General features: G+C 45.7%; 1 protein-coding gene across 1 annotated transcript in view; it reads left to right on the top strand.

Moving 5' to 3' along the window:
* The window catches only part of BMPR2 (bone morphogenetic protein receptor type 2), an 80,263-nt gene extending 58,710 nt beyond the window's left edge, over nucleotides 1–21,553 (top strand). Inside the window, exons 4-13 of the mRNA XM_026049739.1 lie at nucleotides 2,728–2,838; nucleotides 3,318–3,409; nucleotides 5,244–5,474; nucleotides 7,917–8,031; nucleotides 9,818–9,978; nucleotides 11,714–11,861; nucleotides 12,638–12,774; nucleotides 15,146–15,318; nucleotides 16,371–17,650; nucleotides 19,470–21,553. Coding sequence (XP_025905524.1) covers nucleotides 2,728–2,838; nucleotides 3,318–3,409; nucleotides 5,244–5,474; nucleotides 7,917–8,031; nucleotides 9,818–9,978; nucleotides 11,714–11,861; nucleotides 12,638–12,774; nucleotides 15,146–15,318; nucleotides 16,371–17,650; nucleotides 19,470–19,717 — 2,696 coding nt within the window. The 3' untranslated portion in view covers nucleotides 19,718–21,553. The remainder of the gene's footprint in view (nucleotides 1–2,727; nucleotides 2,839–3,317; nucleotides 3,410–5,243; nucleotides 5,475–7,916; nucleotides 8,032–9,817; nucleotides 9,979–11,713; nucleotides 11,862–12,637; nucleotides 12,775–15,145; nucleotides 15,319–16,370; nucleotides 17,651–19,469) is intronic.
* Nucleotides 21,554–22,937: the final 1,384 nt, after the last annotated feature.

Below are 22,937 nucleotides of genomic sequence, written 5' to 3'. Positions count from 1 at the left end.
AATCCCTGGTGTGATAGAAGTGCCTGAAGGGAGCAAAGGGAGCATGGGCMGGAGAAGCTCCGGCCTTCACCGCATGCTCCAATCCCCTCCAGCTGCCTGTGCTCCCTTGGGAAAATCCGCTGCCTCTGCCGGCTCTGTTGTGCTTGGGTCTGGGAGCAGCCGACAGGCTCCTTATGGCCCGGGAGCTCAGCGAGCCGCTGGGAAGGGCGTCTGCTGCCGCTGCCGTCGTGGGCCGTGCTTTAAAAGCAGAGGCTCCTGGTGCCGTTGGCTGCGACGTGCCGCTGCGTGGAGCTGGTAGGCGGCGTGCAAATGGGGGAGTGACAGCAACACTGTAGGAAAGGAGAGCTGGAGAGACGCGTCTGCTAGATGCCTTGGAAATGTCGTGTTAGCTGCGGCTTTGCTTTCCTTGCCCAGCTGAGGGGGWGCATAGGTTGGTTCTCAGGGTGGTTTCAGGCCTTTCTGTTTTCTTTTTTATTGCTTGTGGGGTTTTCTTTTAATGTTTTGGTAGATTTTGCTTTAGATCAGGGAGCCCAAGAAGGCGGTTTTAATCTCTCCTGAACAGAAGCTGCAGCCTCATATCTAAGCAGCAGGGAGAGCAGGCGGTGCGTAACCTCTGCCGTCAGCTGCAGTAACATAAACTCGCAGAAGCTCTGCTGATATCTTGTGTATACAAGTTTGGGCGGAATTTGGCTCCGTAATCAACCTTGTAACCATTAGCTCCCTATAGTTTGCAGCCAGCCCCGCTCAGCGTGTCTTTGTACAGAGCTGGCTGGTTTGGGGCGCGTGGTGCCCTGCTGTGAGGAGARGAGGGCTCTGCCAGCTCCAGCACTGGGTTTGCAGCTAGCCTAGGACATAGGGAAAAACAGAGCGCAGCTCCGGGGTGGGTATGATAATCGTGTCCTTTTAAAATAACCTTTGAAGCAGAGCCCACTGGTTTGGGAATGGGGCTGAGAGCAGTGGCAGATGAACTCGGTCTCAGTCCAGTTGCGCATCGGGAGCCAAGGCCAGGGAGTGTCACGGCAAGAACAYGTCCAGACGGAGCGTCCTCGTGGGAGGCAGGGAGGGCCGTCTCGGCACCACGTGTTCGTGAAAGAAAACACAAAAAGAAACGTATATACCCTCCGTTTTACAGGACTGCTCAAAAAGTGGCTTGCGTAGGTTAGTGGTGCACACCAACGTGCTTCTCGATGGGTTAGTTCACATGCGTTTTTATATTATTCTTGGCAAAATGTGCATGGGGGTGTATACGCCTGTGTAAAGACATACAGCTGTGCAATATACAATATATTGGGTCTGTAGCTTTATGYATCTCTGTGTGCATGTGTGTAAGTATGCTTTCATCTGTGTTGTTATACTTAGAACTGCATGTAAGAAGAAAGGTTCATCTCAGCAAACGCCGTCTGTACAAGGCCCTCTTTGTTTCTAGCTGGAGGTTGGTTTTGCTCCCGTTTTCCTTCTAGGTGTTTAAATTAAATGCAAATCAGCAGCTCGTTTAAAGGGCTAAAGATGAAATGCAGCCAAAGAACAAGTTAGAAGAAATATCCCAGTTAGAAACTTTTTGTGGATTCGAGGGATAATAACTTAGCAGGATTCTTGTTAAGCTTTGGAGGGATTTAAAGCTGTGCCTAGGTGACCTTGCCTTTTTGCTGTATTTAAAAAGGTTGGTAATCTCACAAGCAGAACAAGTGATCATGCAAAGCAGATAGAGGCAGGTAGACAGAATCACAGAAAAAAAATCTGTGCTCATTCTTAAACTTTTCTGAAACGTTATTCCACAGCGCAGTGCTCTGTGTCAACCGCCTCGTCGTTGTTCTGGAGCCAGCATTATTTTACCAAACCCAGCCATGGTGGCATTTATGTCTCTGTCTGTGAGCAGCCTCTTTGCATATGATGTTGTCGTGATTCTTGTGAACTCCCTGTGATTTACGGGGAGTATCTGATAGGAGCCGCCTCTTATCGTTGATGGGTTACRTTGCACACATCCAGCTAGAACTCCCTCTGCTATATTGTTTTACCAGCTTTTTATTATTTCCTCTTACCATTACAGATAGGTAAAAACGGAAGCCGTCATCTTTTAAATGTGCTTTCTCTTCTTATCTGGTTCACTTAAACCTCTCCATTGGCAACTGGAGTAGATGAATCACGTTTAAGTTCCTTTAAGAGCAATTGCTGATTTAGCCGGCTTGTGTAGACTTCAGATAAATTTTATTTCAGTTTCACCTAAAAATTTGCCCACTGTTTAAGCCCTGTGTGCATTTTATACTTTGTGGTTTTAACATAGTTAGGCCTCATTACAGCCTTTAAAGGAGCACTTTTAGCAATATATAAAACAAGTTTAAACATAGTTCTCAAACTTGGTTTTAAAGCCAATGTAAATGARGTCTTGTAATGCCACATTCCAGGAATTCTGACATCAGAGGAATATCTACAGTAATAAATTTTCATATTAAAGCTGCTGGATTTTTATATGCCTGAAAGAAGCAAACTGGAGCCTGATGTGGAGAAGTAATAGGCTAAGCATTCAGGGCACTAACATTTCTTTCTTCATGAAYAACTTCTTTGCTGTCTGGAAGATAATTGTGACGTATAAATTTTGATACAAGAAAATGATGTTTCTTTAAAAAAAGAAAACTTCAGAAAAAGTTTGCATCCCTCATTGTTCCATGCTACAGGGTCCTGATTCTTTTGAATTTACGATTAAAGAGTCTTGGTGTTGTTTTCTTTCAGATTCTTCTCATTCCTTCCATCGAGATGAGACTATAGTTATTGCCCTCGCGTCTGTGTCCGTGCTGGCCGTGCTGATTGCGGCGCTCTTCTTTGGATACCGGATGCTTGCAGGTACTGTGTGGGGATGCTGCCTTTTATATTATTCCTTTTACTCAATGTTGTGCTTAGAACTTCTACCCCAGTGCCCATTGTATGCAAATATGCAGTGTTCCCCATCTCCTCTCTGGCATTTCCTGGCCACATATCCCTTTCATAACAGCCGAGAGAGGTTTATTAGTAAATGGGTCTAGAGGACCCATTTCTCTTSAACAAATCCTCCGTTCCCCGCAGGCAGTTGGGACTGCTGAGACTCTACTTTACAGTTATTGCCAGTGACATTCAATAACCTAAGCAGCAGATAGCCCTCGCGTCCTGSCCCCAGTGCCTCCGCTGCTGCTTTTACTGCCTCCGAGAGGGTTTTACAGGATTCCTTTCTAGTTGTCCTGCCCTTCCCTAGGAAGAGTGTTCCCAGCAGATTCCAGGTGAGCTTTACTGTTTTCATGTGTTGTTTGGCAAACCCCTGAACCTGCCTGCATCCCCCTGCCTTACAGGAGACCGCAAGCAGGGTTTGCACAGCATGAACATGATGGAGGCGGCCACATCGGAGCCCTCGCTGGATCTCGATAACCTGAAGTTACTGGAGGTAAATGTTCAGCTCGCTTTCTCAATCCTACCACTGAGTGTAGCAGCTGCCATCGCAGGGCTTGCCAGATTAGAATTACAGGAATAAATATATCCTTAATGTTCTAATGTTTTCTTCGAAGCTTTAGTTAGGAAAACAAATCAAACGCAACAAAACCCAAGGCAAAACAGACTTGCTGAGTTGCTTTGCCTATTTGTGCCAGCAGTGCTGCAGGTGTCAGCTTGACTGTGCTCTGCAGCGCTCTGGGTGCTGGGGGAAGGRGGCTGTGTTTCAGTGTTGCGTGAGGAACCCTCTGTGTTTGGCATGGGGGGCTCCACAAATGCAGTGCCCTGCGGTGGTCGGCACGTGCAGGAGCACGGACGGCACCACAGGTGAGGGCAGAGTGTTTCCCTGGCCCTGCGTTTGYGAGTGCCACTTGTCACCCTCTGGTACTGTCTCTCGTCAGGGCTGCTACAGGCCAACCACAGAGCTCAGGCTGCAGCATTTCGTGTCCCCAAGGGGCATGCAGAACTTGCATTTTAAAAGCTTTTAGTCAAGAATCAATAGCAATGGGGTGAGGTGTTTGTGAGTGGGATGCAGAGGATGGCACCTTTCTTCCTTTTGCCCCTCCAAAGTCATCCCYAGAGACACAGGCCACAGAAAAGTCGTCCCCCCGCTGCGACACACGCTGCAGAACTGTGCAGATCCCCAGGTGCAGTTATTGCTGCCCAGGGCTGGACAGGGCTCTGCTGGAGGTCCCGTGCAGGCTCTGCGCTGCCCTTTCTCAGACGTGCAGCACCGCTCTGGGCCCTCACACTGCGCTGTGGGGCCAGCTGCCTTTCTCTGAGTCTGCCTTCTCGTGTCTGTGCGTGTAGTATGTTCTGTCTTTACACCGTGAGGTGGCTCGCTGCCTCCTTGCAGTCCCCTGCAAGGGGTGCCTGGTGTGGAAAGAAGGAGAAGCAAGAAGTTTGGCTGTCAAATGATGCTTTCCTGTAGATGTTTTTATCATCTTTAGCGGCGTTAATTTATAACTTTATCCTTTCCCTTTCCTTTATCCTTTCCTTTCTACTCCAATTGTAAGTATTTTAAAAAGATGTTTGTCCAGGAAATCGCTGTGATTTCGTGTCAAGGTTCTTGTGTCAGTGTTTGAAGTGACTAAACCCTTAAGTCCTCGTGAAGTGGGATTTTTTTCCAGCTTTCAAAGCTAGGACTGTGCCCTGCGTTCAGGGTCAGAGCAGGGAGCCTATCCATCTCGGTTGCCAGGGAGATGGGAAAGGTTTTTCTGTGACAAGGCTCTGACAGGGTGGGCTCTAGACTGAAGGTTCCCGGGTAGCACAGAACGATTCCTGTCCGTAACAGACCTGTGTGTCTCTTTTGCTCTTTATTCTGCACTGCAAATGCGTGTATTACTACTATTACTATCCTAGAACATATCTAGTATTCAGTTTAATACCTGTGATCTCGGGCATAAATCAAGGCTGGTCATGTAAAAGCTCAAAAATATTTGGTAGGCAGAAGCTGAGTAAGGGAGTTGTCAGCGCAAGACAAATCACAGATTTTGCTCATTCTGCCTACAAAGTTGCTTAAGAGATKATTTATGATTTATTAATTGAATATTTGAACTGTAGATCAGTTTAGTAAGATCTCATTTGGCCTGTCTTAGTATTTCCAGTTCCGAAACAGCTCTTCTGACAGTATTTTACCTCTGGCTTTCAGTACAAAATATTAACCATTTTGTGCAGTGTAATGCAGCATAGAAGTCAGCATATATTCCTTGTGGAGTGAAAACTTTGATCTTTGTCTTCATTTATTAGTTAGTGAACTAATAATTTTCTTTTCTTTTGTTTTCTTGCAGTTGATTGGCCGGGGACGATACGGAGCAGTGTATAAAGGCTCCCTGGATGAGCGCCCCGTTGCTGTGAAGGTTTTTTCTTTTGCTAATCGCCAGAACTTCGTCAATGAGAGGAACATCTACAGAGTTCCCCTGATGGAGCATGACAACATTGCCCGCTTCATYGTGGGAGATGAAAGGTTCACTGCAGATGGGCGTATGGAATATTTATTGGTGATGGAATATTACCCCAACGTAAGTGCATCCAACAAAAGAAGATAGGTTTAGTTTCCTAAGAGTAGCTGGATAGAAAGGTTAGACTTTATTACTTGCCACCTGTTTTTCATTAGTTCTTTTTGCAAAGTAGTTATCTTTGCCTCGTGTAATGTCAYGATTATCCATATAAATTATTATTGTTTTCAAGCTATTTATTTTGTCCTATAAATCACTTGTTTTTTATCCTGTTATCTTTCTTCAAGTGTTCTGCGACATAGCCTACTTATTCTACTACATCAGGTACTGATGATAAAGGAGAAGTCTCGGGCAGTCTTACTTCCAACAGATGCTCCTTGTGCTCCTTTTCACAGCTCCTTGCCTTTACATCCTCAAATTCACTGACCCCCCTTGGGAGCTCTGCACAGGTGCACACACACGTGCATTGAAGCAGAAGTTGTTTAAAATGCACAACATTCATGTGAACTGCTTGTCATGAAAAATCATAAAATGACAAGTATATGTGTGAATACATAAATATGCATGCATTCATTTTATACTTCTGCATTTCATAGTTTTTTTAATAGAAAATGACTTTATCTTTTCAGTTAAATCATCTTTACTACTTTGTTTTTTCTCAGCTAAATGAGCTTGTGTTGTATTGACTCCAGTGTATGAAATGATTGGCAGAAGCTTGATTTGTTACAGAGACAACTGGACAAAAACTTCTCAATCAAGTAGCAAAAATAATCAGAGTAGTAATAAATAGCAGCAGTGATCGCCTCTCTCAAGATGCTCAAGATATATGTGTGYACTGAAAGTTAAATATATATACTTATAGCTGTATGTCGATAAAAATTTCAGATGACGACATAACACTAGAAGATAATGTAAAAAGTATCTTAACTGAATCTTAGGTATCTTAACCTTTTTGAARTGAAAACACAGTTGAAAAAGCAGTGTCATTTTATAAGAGACAGACATCCCAGAGGAGRCTGCAGAACCTAGAAGGGGCCATGGAAAAGCTCGATCACACACGCGCTGTAGGTGCRGTAGCAAAGAACCTCAGCTCCGACTACAGATGCAAAAATAACCCCCCTCACGCTGGCTTATTTTAGAAATAAGATTAAAATAAGTAAGCCAGCGATAATAAATAAGCCAGCCAATAAATAAGATTAGAAAAATCCGAACTGTGCAACTATCTAAACGACTTCAGGCCAGTGGAAGTAGCAGCACTGACAGGGAGGATGTGAATAAGCAGTGGGGATAAGTCACAGAGTAGTTGCAAAAGACCTGAGAGTCACACATTTGTTCCCCAGCAGGCAGAYGTTCCTGTCTTTTAAGAACAATTAAAAATCAGTTAAACATATAGTAGAATATTACAGTTGTCAAAACAAAACTGTCAATTTTATCAAAAGTCATTATCAAAGGGAACAAGTATCTTTGATTTAATGTGTAATTCGTGACTGACAAGAATAATCTCGGTTAAAAATATGTATCTATAAATCCTGACTGTGACTTTTCCTGAATTTCATTTATATTGAATTTCAATAAGAGCATGAAAATCACTGTCAGCAGCCAGTTCTTAGATGAAAACTGAGAACAGATTCTCAGTTTTCTTAATAAAAATATGCTGCAAATGTTACACGTTGTGGTATCTTTAAGGTTTCATATTTAAATAGCGGATAGCCTGTACTCATAAATAAACATGGTATTGTATTTTTACAGAGAAGGTGGAACTTCTTAAGCGTTATACATAAGGGCTTTATTGAGTCTATTGTTGCTGGTGGCTACGTACATAACAACTGCAGGGAACGCTGCAGTGTGCAGCATCTGATTCTGATTTGAGATGGTAGTTTGAGTTTCTAGAACATTTCAGCATCATAACTGGCATCTTTCTCTCTGCTTTTCTTGGAGAGTCTTCTCCAACTTACCAAAAACTTATTTTCACATAAARCTTTTCTTCCAAGAAAGGGGGAACGTGACAGCTTTTCCCTTTTTCTTCAATGCATGTGGACAGTCTTTTGTTTTGAATTGTCTAGGTTGTTTTGTTTTGTTCTKTACTTTGCTAACTAACTACATTAGAGCAGGGGAGGTGCCAGTGAGAGGCRGTGGGTTTTCTGCTACTGGTTCCAAGCCCACTGCTGGTAAACCTGCAGTTACCTTTCTTCTTCTGTTGTTCAGCTACGGTTTCTTTGAAGGAAAAAATAAAATAATCATTTTTCTGTTGCATTATGACTAATACCATTCCTCAWAGAGGGAAGGCATGTTATTTTTCAATAAATAGTACATTTTCTGTTCTTCTTCATACAAAGTGAGTGACAGTACTAAAGACTGGTGAAACTTGTGCTTGAGCTTGTGGTTGACAACTCTTGGGTAAACACAGACACGGTTGCAGGGTTCGATCTTTCAGGAGCAAGTGAAACTGCATTTTTAAAAAATTTTGGGTTGTTGAAGATTTTAATCCAGTGTTTTTTGTTTTAGGGCTCTTTATGCAAGTATCTGAGTCTCCACACGAGCGACTGGGTGAGCTCTTGTCGCTTGGCCCATTCTATTACGAGGGGCTTGGCCTACCTGCACACGGAGCTGCCCCGCGGAGGTAAGGCCGGAGGGAGACCGCGTGGTCCACTGTGCTCTGCCACCATCCTGACGTCCTCTGCCGTTTGGTGGTGCTGGAATCATAGAATCCTTAAGGTTGGAAGATGTTGTCCTTTAGACGTCATCTAGTCCAACCTTCCCTGCACACGCAGGGTCACCTAGAGCACATGGCACAGGATTGTGTCCAAGCGGGTTTTGAAGATCTCTGCAGRAGCAGATTCCGCAACCTTCCTGGGCAGCCTGTTCCAGTTCCTGTGGAACTTTTGGTGCTTCAGTTTGTGGCCGTCTCCTCTAGTTCTGTCAGAGGCCACCACTGAAAAGAGGCCGCCCCATCTTCCTCACTGCCTCCCTTGAGGTATTTATAGGCACTGATCAGGTCCCCCCTCAGCCTCCTCTTCTCCAGGCTGAACAKGCCCAGCTCTCTCAGCCTTTCCTCACAGGGCAGATGTTCCAGGCCACACATCATCCTCAGAGCCCTGCGCTGGACTCTCTCCAGCAGCTCCACATCCCTCTTCTAGAAAGGGTGAATTTCATGTAGAAATGGTGAATTAAGATAGAGATTGCTCAGAACCTCTTGTGCAAACCACACATACCAAAAGAAATTGCTTAATCTGCCGCACTAGTTTCGTCACAACTCTTCATTTCTGTCTGAGGGGGTGGACCTCATCTCCTCCAGTGACCAACGACACTGCTGAATTTTCAGTGCCTTAAGAGCACTAGCTGTAGCCACACGGATTTATATCTCTGCTTGCCTGCTTCATTCAGGAGCAACTGTGATTGTGTGGCAGATATTCTGTGATCTCTGATGTAACAAGCTATAGAACATGGCCTGGTACTGAAGCATTAGTGTTCTGGCAGAAAGGAAAGGAATAATTAGCATAGTAGCATGAATTCTACAGTAAGGTCCTAAAGTCTGAATTAAAATCCCCAATTTTATATGTCAAGTATGAAGCATCATCTCTGGCACAGACTGAAAACTGGAGATCCTGTTAAAAGAGCAAGGCTGATGCGAGCCGGTGTTGCACTCCTGTGTGCCATGCAGACAGCAGCTTTTGTCTTAACGTGCTCATTGTGCAATGTGCAGCCAGGTGTGTCCATTAGCAGCCAGAAACCGCCTGCCCTTTCCATCCCAAAGGAAGATGGAGCCATAAACTGGACTATAAAGACTAGGAAGGAACCCAGGGAGTAAATTCTTGAGAACAGTAACCAGCTTTATAGTCCTCGCTGGTTTACTTTACAAAAACAAAACAGCTCTATCAAAAAAGCATTTAAACTAGGACAACTGAGATTKTTCTGTGGAGGTCAAATGCACTGCAAGGTTAGCGTGTTCAAGCTCTCAGGAATAATATTGACTGCGTATCTTGTGAGTACATGCCAGGCACTATCACAATGTCAACAGCTGTAAAAAGCCTCCTTTGACACAGGTCTGTGCACGTGAGGGAGCACACGGGGCCTGGCTGGCCAGGCTGTGGCAGCAGGCTTGTATTTGAGCACATACTTTTTCCTGTGATTTTGCATGATACTTCAGCATGATGTTCCATGCTGAAATATCTTCTGGACGTGAAAGCAGCTTGTTGGTGAACACTCAAACTGATAKATGGTATTAATACAGTCAGTTTTTTATACATAGCGTACTGTGATGCTCATAAAGAAGCAAAAATGTCAGCTTTCTGAAAAGAATAGGTTGATTTTCTGTTTATAGTAAGTGTGCAGACACAACAAGGGTCTCTTATTTTGCCAAACGGTGCAGCTGCTCAAATAACGAGCCCTTTCCCATGTCCAAACAGACCATTACAAACCTGCCATATCCCACCGTGACCTGAACAGCCGCAACGTGCTGGTGAAGAACGACGGCACGTGCGTCATCAGTGACTTTGGGCTCTCCATGAAGCTCACTGGGAACAGGCTGGTGCGCCCCGGCGAGGAAGACAACGCGGCCATTAGCGAGGTAAGTGCCCATATAGATCAGCTGCTCTGCAAAGGGAGAAAAATGGGAAAAATGAGAGTGGAAGTAAGGTGGATGCTTGCTCGTCGCTGTGGTCGCAAGGTGGYACAATTCCTGTTGGGAGGGCGGATTGCTGCAAGATGGGGAGAAGTGACTGAAGCCTTGAAAAGGGTGAGACCGGTTCTTATGTCAAAAAACTTGAATGCAAATCCAGCATTATTGAAAGGTGACAGAGCTGCTGTTCTGGCACACTGAAGCACTCTGCATCAGGAATTGGTTGCAGTGCCGAGGATACAAATTCCTTCGCTCTTGTACTGAAGATATTAAGTCCAAACATTCTTCTCTTTGGAAAGTCTTTTTATTTTCCTTTTTTTCTTTTTTTTCTCGTTTTTCCCCTAAATGGTGCCATATTGCATTCCATGTTTTGTGACTGTTTCTGTAGATGTCATCTGTAATTTCCTGGATGTGAAATGGGTGCACCTGGGGGAACGAAAGCATGCGAAAGACACAGACCAACTGAGAAGGAACCAGAATAGAATCAAAGGAGGTGCTTGAAAATGTGACCTAGAAGAAAAGATTGAAAGAATTAGGGTTGTTTAGTCTAGTGTAGTAAAGACAGAGCCAAGGCTTCAAATATGTAAACAGCTGCCACAAAGAGAAGGAATAAACTGTTCATATTTACTGTGGATAGGACAAGAGATAATGGGATTACGTTGCAGAAGGGAAAAATTAGGTTATATATGAAGAAATCTTTCTGGCCTGTGCCAGGGCAGTGAAGCTCTGCAATAGATTGCCAAGGAAGGCTATAGAATTTGCAAGATTTTATGATTTTTAACAGCAGATGGGAAAAACAGCCCTCAGGAGTGCAAATAGGTACCTGGACAGAAAGAAGTTTTGGGGCTTGTGTTTTTATGATGCTGTGATTCAGAGAGGGCTGCTTTGTTGGTTTATGTTTGTATATGTCTAAATATAGGTACTAAACTTCAGTGAGACTACTGTAAATGAAGTTAAGTCCCAGAACGCATCAGCGTATCTGTCTTCTTTCTGCTCTTAGCATGCMATCTTTTACATTTCATTCAGAGAATGTGTTGCCCAGTTCTAACAGCTTCCCTTAGAGAAGAAGAGTTTCGGGGATGCTTCCCAGCCCAGAGGAGCCCTTGCCCTGTMCCCCCTCGCTGAAGGAAAGGATACGAGGCTGAGAACGCAGAGCGGTGCTGTGACCTGTCCTGCAAGGAGTGGGGAAGGAGAGCTCAACTCTGCCCATTCCCCAGGGGAAATGAGCATGGGCTCATTTAGTGCTTCCAATAACCTGTAAACCTGGAAGAGGTAGGAGAGAGCCAGGCCAACAGTCCGGGGTTAAAGAGAACAAATGCCTTGTTCAGCTGCGGCCTCCCCTCCTATGGTATGTGCTTTCACATAGGATGGGTAATTTCAGGAAACAAAAACAAAAAAAAMCATTTCTGCTATATTCAGAACGTATATGTGAGGACATTGTGTAAGGGGCAAATTTATTATTTTRTTTAGGTGCAAGCAATATGTGACAAAGCACAGAAAGGGTTTTATTATGGCTAGACAACTGATAAAGAGTCTGGAAGCTGAGGACATTGATTAGAAGAGAACGGCGTTTTCTGGTGAAGTGTAGAAAACATGAAGCTGGGTATAAATAAAAACTGTAATAAACCAAACACCATGAAGGATTTGCTTCCTGATTTGAAACTTTGATTTTACATTTTTCCAGGTTGGTACGATCCGCTATATGGCCCCAGAAGTGCTGGAGGGAGCAGTGAACCTGCGGGACTGTGAGTCTGCCTTGAAGCAAGTGGATATGTAYGCGCTGGGGCTCATCTACTGGGAGATATTTATGAGATGCACAGACCTCTTCCCAGGTAAACGAAAGAAGCAGGAAAGAAAGTACTAGTAGGAAACAGTATCATCAACCAAAGTTAATCCCTGCCCAAGCGAATCCTTCATAAAAGTGAATCCTTCATAGAAAGGAAGTGATTTTCACAATTGCTTTTCACCATTAGGTCAGTGCCATCTAGTGTTCAAAGTAGTGTTGTCAGCAGGAAATAACGGACTCGATGGCTTCTCAGCCTCGTGATCATGTGAGCTGAGCACCGTCATCAGCGGCCAGAGTTCATGTTAGTGACATTGAAAATGCAGGGAAATCCACATCTGCAGCATAAAACAGGAGGAATTAAAGGGGGAAAGATTGATACATGAGAAAGTGCCATAATGACCCTTTTGTCCCTGAGATGTAACCTGAGGAGTTAGTAGTCTGACATGCTGTATCCCTCTGCTGTCACACAGCTGTGTCTTACCTGCTGGGTCTTGGAAAGGCTTTGGGTCTCCTCCCAGATGAAGCATGTGTGTATTTTTGGTCTGCAGTGTTCCAGAAAATTAGGTGTCATCTTCAGCTTCCAAGCTATTCTCAATGTGCCACTCAACCAGCAAGGCTTTAGGACRCTGTCCTTAGAGAGGCTCCTAACCAACACTTAATTCAGCTTCCTTTATGAGGCCAGGCTTTGGAGAAAATGGAGAACATCCTGCTAGACAACAACTTCGTTCTTGCCTTCAATCACCCCATACCCCTTGTTCTGCTTTTTGCTTTATATATTTATTTTTTAAGCTGTGGGGTTTTTTTCCTCTCTTTTGCTACCAGGGGAATCTGTGCCAGAGTACCAGATGGCGTTCCAGACAGAAGTTGGAAACCATCCCACTTTTGAAGATATGCAAGTCTTGGTGTCTAGGGAGAAGCAAAGACCAAAATTCCCAGAAGCCTGGAAAGAAAACAGCCTGGTGAGATAGAATGTTTACAAAGAAACACGGGGTTAGCCAGCTATAAGGTGCTCTCCTTTCCTAAAAGCAAATCTTTAGGATATTTTTTCATGTAATTTTTGTTGGTATTTAAGGACGGTGAGCTGTTTCTGTCCGGACTTCTTAAGTATTGAACTTGGTTTTAAAAAGCCAGTGAAATGTGTTTCTTTTAAGGAAAAACACTGTGATTTTTATGAGATTTTGAAGTGTGATAGGTTGAAGTTCACTTGTTTTAATTTGCACATAGTGTCTGTAGTACTATGCATAAAGTGCCCACATRTCCTCTCTAAAGCCAATGAGAAAAACAAAGGTATTTTCAGTCCTTTGTTGGACTACATTAGTCTACATTAATTCTATAAACTACCTACGTTAGTTTGCAAAAATGTGATTATACTCCTCCAAAAATGAAATTTCATCAACATTACCGTGAACTTCCTGAAGATGTCTATTCCTCAGGATCTGCAGAGCCTGTAATTTCCAGCAAGAGTAGTATTCTAACTGCATCAGGCCTTTTGCCTGGCTTCATTTGATGTGCAAGCTCTATTTCCAAAGCTGCCGGCGCCCCGTGTTTGTTTGGAATTAGCCGAGGCAGGGCGAGCGCCCTGCCCACAGGCCGGCAGGTTCCTGCAGGTCGGCGGCGCCGCTTCCCTCGCAGCGAGCGCCGGGTGCCGCCCCRGCCCTGCGGCCTTCGCGCCTCCCCTGCAAGCGGAGCCCGAAGCAGACGGACACAGCACTGGCTGGGACCTGCTACGTCATCTAGGCTGAAATAGCCTGATTACAAGTTAAAGGGATTCTTCTAGTTACTCCTCCTCTGAAATTATGGCCATCAACCTTCAGAGCCTTTACTAGTCGATAGGTTTGTAGCTGCTGTGCAGATAATGGGGAGCCTGAGGCCTCATCTGTGCTGGTACTTGTAAATATGTATGAAACCATTTTCAGAGAGGAGCGTAGCCTCCAGTGTTAGTGCTGTTATAAAACATGTTTTAACCGAGTTGAAAGCTTCACGGAGAGCCTCTTTTATTGCGCAGCTTTGGCCAGCCAATCCTAAAGAAGTCCACACCCAAAATGCAGGAATTCAAGCAGCTGCTGCTGTAGCTGCAGCCGCGCTGGCAGACACAGGGCTGGGAGAACCCGGCTCGACAGCTGTTGGTGAAGACGGTCACAACTAGAGCAGTTCAAGAAGGTTTTGCTCTGCGACTTGCACTTGAAACGTTTATTGTGCTCCGACGGGTTGTGGCCTCCAGTGTGATTAGACACTGAGCTAGAGTGATCCCCGTATTTAAGCTGCGTAACAGTTCTGTGTGTTGTCCGTAGCGTTTTGGCAAAAATCCAAAATAATATTTTAAAAAGAATGTAGTGCTCTAAGGATGGATGTGCAGCAGTGCTCAGAGAGCAGGGGGATGAAGTAGTCGTGTCATGGATACAGGTGACCAACCCGCTCCACCCTCTGCGAGCTAGGGCTGATCCCGGGGGAAATGCTGTGGGGAGCAGCACGGAACCGGAGAGAACCGGAGCCGGGACCCAGCTCCTAGCCTTGGCACCAGCGCAGGGGTGAAAGCTGCTCCTGGCTGTCCCGGCACAGGGGAGCCGGGCGGATCTGTCCCCTTCTGAGCGCCCCGGCTGCCAGTGCAGAGGCTGGAGCCAGGACAACGCGGCACGTCCTGGCAGCTGGTGTCCCGCCGTGGGCCGCTGAGCCGCGGTGGGACGATGAATGTCTGGCCCTTGGGGACACTTGGGGTGCACTGCAGTGGAAGTGCTCAGGGCTCTCGTAGCCCCAGGGCTCTCTGCTCCAGGTGTCCGACCATGTGGCTGGAAACCATGTGGGGGTGTTGAGCTCTAGCCCTGACTGCAGCAGGCACGCACAGTGTGGGAAAGGGTCCGTGTTTCCGCACGTGGAAGGCGAGGGCAGCAGTTGTGTTCCCGCAGTGCAGACAAGTGCACTGAGGTTTGAGAGGCGCTTGGTGCAACCACAGCGCACGGGAGAAGAAGGGGCCACGACAGGAGCAGGGCTGCGTGTGGGCAAGACAGGAGCGCCCGCCACGCGGAGCGTCGGGCAACCATGGCCTTCCCAGAGTGTCATCGACCCCCTGTGTGTGGCGGGGTGGCCACACACGCATCCACGAGGGTATTTTCCTAAATAATGATCTTCCCACCTTGTGTGTGTGACATGATGGTGTTAATCCTGCATATTGCTATTACTAGGATAAACTGGCTGTGAATTACATTATGTTGTGTATCTCACATTTGTCACCTTGGAACCGTTTCCATGTGTACGGAATGTTGTCATGAGACAGTAAATTAGAAGCCCGATGCAAAGGGGAAATAATGCAAGACATTGTTTTTTCCTCGGCAGGCTGTGAGGTCACTCAAAGAGACCATTGAAGACTGTTGGGATCAAGATGCTGAAGCGCGGCTGACAGCGCAGTGCGCTGAGGAGAGGATGGCAGAGCTCATGATGATCTGGGAGAGGAACAAGTCGGTTAGCCCGACGGTCAACCCCATGTCAACTGCCATGCAAAACGAGCGGTGAGAAGCAAAGCCCCCGTTCGCGTGAGCCGGGCGGGTGCAGCGCGGCTGGCTCCAGCAGGCAGCTCCTAGCGGGACGGTAGCGCTGTGAGCTGGTCTGCCCCGGTGTGTTGGTAACGGTAAAGCGATGCTGCCTGCTCCATTTTACATGAGGAGTTCGGAGATGGGAACATCCCCAGAATTCGCCTTGTAGGGAAACTGGACTTATCCCAGAGGGGCTTTCTGACTGAACAAGCAGGCTTACGCAGGCAGACAGGAGGTCATCTGGAACAGTTGTTAAAGTCTCTTGCTGTATGATGTGTAAAACTTCTATTTCAAACTTAGCTAGTAACAGCTGCACATGTTCAGGAGATACTAGTTCAGGAAGTCACCAGGTCTCAGCCCTGCAGCTTTTCAGTTGAAGAACCACAAGGCCAACGTTTCAGCTGCTGTTAKTCTGACCCCAGCAGGAGAGAGGCTGCACGTTCCGCTCTCTGTTCATAAGTTATCTAGAGAGAAGGAAAATTAGCTCAACTGACACTAATACTTAGCATATACCAGAGATCTGGATTTGAGAGAAGAGGAATATTTTGTACAAGGCAGTAAGTCTTGTTATTAAGAAATTTTGTTCAAAACAYGGCACACTTAAATTATGAAAATGATGGATTTTCAGAGTTTGGAACCTTGAGACCTTTCCTAGGATCACTTTCTCTATCCTGTAGAGTTCTTGTGGTTTCAAGTTCTCCTGCAGTTTCACTTCTCTGCAGTGCTAGACTCTAGTGCCTTAGCAGTGATCTGCTAAGACAGTGTTTTGGGCAAATAAAAGATTAATAATCTCTGATTTAAGTGTATAAATAGCACTCATGATAAAAATTTCTATCCTACTAAAACAATTTTCTCCTGCCCAAAATTTTTCTAGGAAATTACAGAAAGATCTCAGTTTGAACTGTATCTGTCCCTAGATTACGCATGAAAAGAAACGGAAAGACATTCAGCTTTCTTAATTRAGAAGCTTTATAAAGTAAGGTGATAATTACGTATGTGGTCTTAATATCCCTTATTTTYCCTTAAAGGAATCTCTCGCATCACAGGCGTGTGTCCAAGATAAGGCCATATCCAGATTACTCCTCTTCCTCCTACATCGAGGACTCCATGCACCACACGGACAGCATAGTGAAGAACATTTCCTCTGAGCATTCAATGTCCACGACGCCGCTGACTTCGGGGGAGAAGAACAGAAACTCCATTAACTACGAGCGGCAGCAAGCCCAGGCTCGCATCCCCAGCCCCGAGACCAGCGTCACCAGCTTGTCCACCAACACCACCACCACCAACACCACCGGCCTCACGCCCAGCACTGGCATGACCACCATATCGGAGATGCCTTACTCAGATGAAACCAACTTGCACCCTGCAAACGTCATGCAGCCGGGGGGGCCCACCCCGGTTTGTCTGCAGCTAACGGAGGAGGACCTGGAGACCAACAAACTGGATCCAAAGGAAGTGGACAAGAACCTGAAGGAGAGCTCTGATGAGAACCTGATGGAGCATTCCCTCAAGCAGTTTAGCGGGCCAGATCCACTCAGCAGCACGAGTTCCAGCTTGCTCTACCCACTCATAAAACTCGCTGTGGAGGTGACAGGGCAGCAGGACTTCACGCAAACTGGCAATGGTCAAGCGTGTTTGATTCCTGATGTCCCATCTGCTCAGGTCTATCCTCTCCCCAAGCAACAAAACCTTCCGAAGAGGCCGACTACCCTTCCTTTAAACGCTAAAAATTCGACGAAGGAGCCACGGTTAAAGTTCGGTGGCAAGCACAAATCAAACTTGAAGCAAGTGGAAACGGGAGTGGCCAAGATGAACACGATCAACGCGGCCGAGCCTCACGTGGTGACAGTCACCATGAACGGCGTGGCTGGCAGAAGCCACGGCCTGAACTCTCACGCTGGCACGGCCCCCTACGCGAACGGGACGGTGCCCTCGGGCCAGACGAGCAGCTCCGTCGCGCAGAGGGCCCAGGAGATGCTTCAGAACCAGTTCAGCGGGGAGGATAGTCGGCTGAATATCAACTCGAGCCCCGACGAGCACGAGCCCCTGTTGAGGCGGGAGCAGCAGGTTGGCCACGACGAGGGCGTCCTGGACCGCTTGGTGGACAGGAGGGAGCGTCCGCTGGATAAYGGCCGAACGAATGCCAACAACAACAACAGCAATCCGGGCCCGGCGCAAGACGCGGCTGCGCTCGGCGTCCAGAGCGTAGCAAGAAACCCCGGGCAGAGCCAGCCTAGAAGAGCACAGAGGCCCAACTCACTGGATCTGTCGGCCGCCAGCAGTTTGGATAGCAGTAGTGTGCAGTGTAAGTGCCGGCAGGGCGTCAGCACCTGCTCTGACCGTTTTTTACTCAAAGACTAACTACTTTTATCTACTCCTGTATCCCCTTCCCTCCTCAGAGCATGCCTACTGAATCCCGTGTAAGTTTAATTTCCACCAAGGCAATGTCAGTCTTCTCAGTTGAGGGCTGCYTTCTGTCTCTGTCACCTTTAGAACGTGAGGCCGCTCTTCCTGCCCCGTGCCTGGGACGCCGTCCCATGCTCACCCACCTGCTCTGGCCCTAGACACGCGCTCCCGTCTGCTGGCACTGCTCCCTGCAAGGCAGCGGCCTGGGCAGCTGCCAAGTATGCCGAAATAGCCTCCTAGTTTTTCTTTCAGCGGCTTATTTTTCCCTACTTTGCCTCATTTTCTTAGGAGTAGTCATCTGTAAGATGCATTGATTAAAATAATTTATTAAAATAACTGCTCACACATTTCATTATTTAAAGTGACAGATTGCACTGTATTATTCCAGCATAGATAGACACTGAGGCATTCTGGGCTCCAGTAATTGCAGCACTCTCATCAATTTACCATGTGCGTATCAAAAATTAATCAAAGCACTTAGAGAAGGAATCAGTCTTAATAGTCACCGTCAGAATAGCTGCCTTAGCGCTCTACAGGCGAAGGTGGAAGAGGCTGTCAGGGCTCTCCGGCCTTCAGTAGGCAGGACCTGACATCCTCTGAGATGTCTCTTGTCCCTGCGCCTGGTGGAGCCGCTGCCGACGCGTCCTTGGGGAGGGAGCGTTTCCAGAGSGCACCGCAGTCTCTGAAAGGTCCTTGCCCACCTTTGACCATGCTTAGATAAGAGACCATAATTGCTGGTGGGATTGCCTGGTGTGCCAGGCCTTACGTGCGTGGAAGCGCAGGCTTTGGAAGCAAACCAGACCGGATCCTACAGGAAATGCAGTTGAATATTCAGCAGTTGAATATTGTTCAGGCTTTTCAAGGTTTCCTTTTAAGTAGGAAACCTTAATTCTTTTGGTAATGTGGCGATGGGAGTTGATGGGAGTTGGGTGACAAAGCACTGGAACAGGCTGCCCAGAGAGGTTGTGGAGTCTCCTTCTTTGGAGATCTTTAAAACCCGCTTGGATGCAGCCCTGTGCCACGTGCTCTAGGTGACCCTGYGTGAGCAGGGGGGTTGGACTCGATGACCTCTGAGGTCCCTTCCAACCTTCGGCATTCTATGAAATTTTACTGAATAAGGAGAAAAATGTTATTTCAGTAGCTTTAATTAAAGAGGAAATTAAAGGAGAAGAAAAAGTTTTTGAAGGTTATATAAGTGAAAGGGTTGGACTACAAAAATCAGGGAGTGGACCATTATGCCCCCAGTTGAAGGCCTAAGCCTTTCGCCAGGCCCTKTGTGTGAAGGAATCGCTGTGCCAGGTGAAGCGGGATTATTTAGGGGCTCTGTTATTTAATTACACCATTAAAAATGAGCCTCTGCCATCCTGTAGTAGCCCCGTTTTTCTGTGCCTCCCATTACAGGCAATATAAGATATTGTGATTGCGAAACCTACTCAAAGGCAGCGGCTGTTTCTGCTGTTCGATGCCAGTGCCCATTCCAGGTAACACGAACCACTTCACTGAGGTGGCTGTTGACAGAGAACAGYGTGTGAGCCTTTGTTTCCTGGCACCTACTCTGGGCAGTTAGTTGGTGTTCCCGTCTCTGACACACTTAGCTTATTTTGAAAAGATGTCGCTCGTGTATTCGCCGGGCAAGAGCCGTGAACGCTGCTGTATCCCCAGCGTGATCTCACAGTGCTCTTTTCCATTTGGTTGTGTTTTGTTCTCCTCTTCGGTAGGTGACTCCTCGCAGGAGGGCAAATCGGGCTCAGGAGACAAGATCAAGAAACGTGTGAAAACTCCCTACTCGCTCAAGCGGTGGCGTCCGTCCACGTGGGTCATCTCCACGGAGCCGCTGCCCTGCGAGGTCAACAACAACGGGCGGGAGCGGGGAGCCCAGCCCAAGTCCAGCACCGCCGTGTACCTCGCGGAAGGAGGCGCCGCCACCACCATGGTGTCCAAGGACACAGGAGTGAACTGCCTGTGAAAYGCGCTCCAAGCCCAGCAATGACCTTTTTTTTGCATTATTTGAAACCAGATGTGCAGAAGACATTTGAAAAAACTGCTTTCTCCTCCTGTCAGCAGCCCCCTACCAAGGACTCGCTTTAAATAGATTTCAGCTATGCAGAAAATTTTTAGCTTATGCTTCCATATTTTTTTATTTTGTTTTATTTTTTGGATGTTTTTGCACTTTTATTTAGTATCGCTAAAGTTAAGTCTGTCTGTTTTGACCACAGAATATATATATGTGTATCAAAAATGTGGTCGCAAAATATTTTTTTAAAAAAAAAAGTAACAAAAAAAGTATTGCTGATAATCAGTTTGGACCAGTTTGTTAAGGTCACTAAGATCATAAGCAGACTATAAGACAGGTTTGACTGCAGTGGTGTCTTGTAACCATGTTTTGATTTCTGTGCACAAGCTAGTGTGTATATTTCTATGTTAAAATGTATTCTCTTTTGAACTTTTATTTTCCTTGTGTCATGTTGAAATGTGCAATAGTCTCTAGTTCACAGTATGCTTTCTGGAGAAGTGTGTTTCCTGACCTGCCCCGTTCCCTCTCTGTGAGTGTTTGTTCATTCTTCCCTGACAGTGGAGCCGTCGGCCGGTCCTGGCGGGGCCCTTTGCACAGCGGAGCCGGCTCGGAGCAGCTGCCTGGACCACGTTGTGCCCGGAGGTGACAGTGCATGCAGCTTCCCGACGGGAAAGGGCTCTTCAAAAGGAGCTACAAAAAAGGAAGCGAGCTCAGTACCTTTCCTTTAATCCTTCCAAATCTAAATGTGTTTCCTAGTAGATGCTAGCCTGTGAAGTTTGGAATAACAAAACATTGAACAAATGTAAGGAAACCATGTCAGCCGTTTTTCCATTTTCTTTTGTGTGCAGTTTCAGCCTATGTATTTATGTAAATCCTTATTTAGATCACTGAAAATGTACATTGAAAAAATACATTTTTATCAGCTATGTAAATGACTGTCGTACTGAAAAGCTCTAGTGAAGACAGTTGCTAAGATATTTTGTTTACATGGAGAACACAAAATCATGAATCCTGATTGGCACAAACTGTTCTGTGATGAGTCACAAATCCTGCAGGATTTACCTCCTACCAAAAGTGCGAGGTAAAATCAGCCCAATTACTTTTGCAAGTAGCTGCATCCCAAATGCTCCTGTTGCAGAGCTATAACTCTTCTTCCCATCAGAGCCTCTCATTCATCTTGTTAAAATATAATGCATGCTTTTAAACTTCACGGTTGTGAGTGTCTTGGGGTGAGAGCTCTTTGCTTTTTCTGGTTAGAAGTTTCTCTCTGCTTGTGTAAACACTCCACACAGTGACTTCAGGTGTCAGTGATCAGGAACRTAGCGTCTGTTGAGAAAAATTGTTTTTGCATCTTCTCAAGTAAACGTTATTATCATAACATTATTGCAGCAATCGTTTTTGCTGTCTACTGAGAGAAAATTAATATCTTTACTGGCCAAACCCTCCTTCTGTCTAAAGCATTTAGCTGGAGAAATCATCTTTCAGATTAAAAAAAAMAAAACAAAAAACCTTCCTTAAAGCCAATTTACATTAGAAGTAAATTGTGCCAGCTCTATTCTTTACATCTCATGACCTACCTGGCATATATAATAAATGCTTTCCTACACCTGTTTCTTACTGTTGCCCAACACCTCTGTTCATACCCGATTTCTGTGATTTCCCATCTTGATGTTCCTTAAGTAACTCTTAGATTCTCCTAGATGTCTCCAAGAGGTCAAGCTGTATGACCAGGCTCAGGTTCAGCGTAGCTGTGGGAACACAGGCCAGGACAGGGTTTGAGCTCGCCGGGGTTTCATCTCTGTTGTTCCTCAGGTAATACCTTTCTTGTGCTCCGAGGCAGAACTCTGCTATATCCTCATGGGTAAATACAGCTCCACGTCCCCTCTCCAGAGGGGCAGCCCAGCTCTGCTTCTGTTTTGAATTCCCTGTGCAGTTGGTCACCCGCTGCCGTCCCGCAGCCCGTGCCGGAGCTGCCGCTGGCTCCGCTGCCCGCCGGGCCTGGCTGCCCTTGCTGCCCTGGCCCTTTGTGCTGCTGGCCCTGCCTCTCRTCCCGCTGGGTCTGCGTTTGAATGCCCGGGCCAGAACCCTGTTCCGTGGGGATCGCTGTCTCGTACACGTTAAAGGTGCTTCACTCCTTTTCCATACACTTTTGTCTTTGTCTAACTTGTACCTCCTAAGAGCATTGCAGAATGTGGCCTGAAAAGCACATTTAGGACACGTTTGTCTAATTTGAAGTACTCTGGGGAAAGAAAAGTTATTTACTCCAGCTTTTGCCTTTTTTTTTTTTTTTTTCTGCTAACACATTTTTACACCAATCTTCTAGCCTTTCTTTTCAGGCCAGTTCTTTGTGAGAAATTGAACTTTGTATGCTCAATGCAATCAAAAGATGCTACTAAAGTGAGGTATCAGATGGGAAGGTTCTTCTGCAGTTCTGCAGTTTTTCTTAAAGATTCTCCCACACAAGGATTTAATTTTCCTTATCTTTGTCTATCACTTGATGAAAAAGCCTTTGGGAAGAAATGTAATAAAAGCAAAACAAAAGATGATCTAATCTACTTGGATAAGTATAATTTGAAATTTGATAAGTAGAATTTGACATGAGAGCAAGGTATACTACTTTATCCCCAAATACCTTAGATAAGCTGTTTGTTTTTAAAGGTCAATCAAAATGAACTCTGAAGTAGGTACCAACATATTCTGATTCTGCCGCAACCTGATGAGATCAGATTAGCAGTTTGTTTTTAATGGTTCATTTAGTATTGCCCTTTTTTGCTCAGTCTTTACTGAATATATTCTCTATAAATTGAATGATCCTGAATTGTACCTCGCAAAGGTACCTTGGGGAATCATCCTTAAATGAACAAAAGACTTTGTAGCCTGTAAGAGAATTCTACAAATTGGATACGTATGGATAATTGATTAATACCTGTTATCTGCTGAATTGATTAATATCTGTTATCTGCTGGGGGGAGGGAGGAATGTGTTTTATTTCTTTGGTTTTTTATTATTTAAGAAAAGAAAAAAGGTTAGTTATGGAAGTTGGTAGTTTTCTATCAATTTCCAGTGTATATTTCAGAAAAGATAAATAGTGTAAATAACTGTTCCACTGTCAAATGGGCAACTGTAGAGTGCTTGCTATGGTAATTTATAATGTATAATTCAAGTAAAACAT

This window comes from Nothoprocta perdicaria, unplaced genomic scaffold (assembly GCF_003342845.1).
Source record: "Nothoprocta perdicaria isolate Ctin4 unplaced genomic scaffold, notPer1 scaffold_11, whole genome shotgun sequence".
NCBI classification, from domain to species: domain Eukaryota; kingdom Metazoa; phylum Chordata; class Aves; order Tinamiformes; family Tinamidae; genus Nothoprocta; species Nothoprocta perdicaria.
The sequence above is the reverse complement of the archived record's forward strand: the minus strand, read 5'-3'. Positions and strand labels throughout refer to the sequence as shown.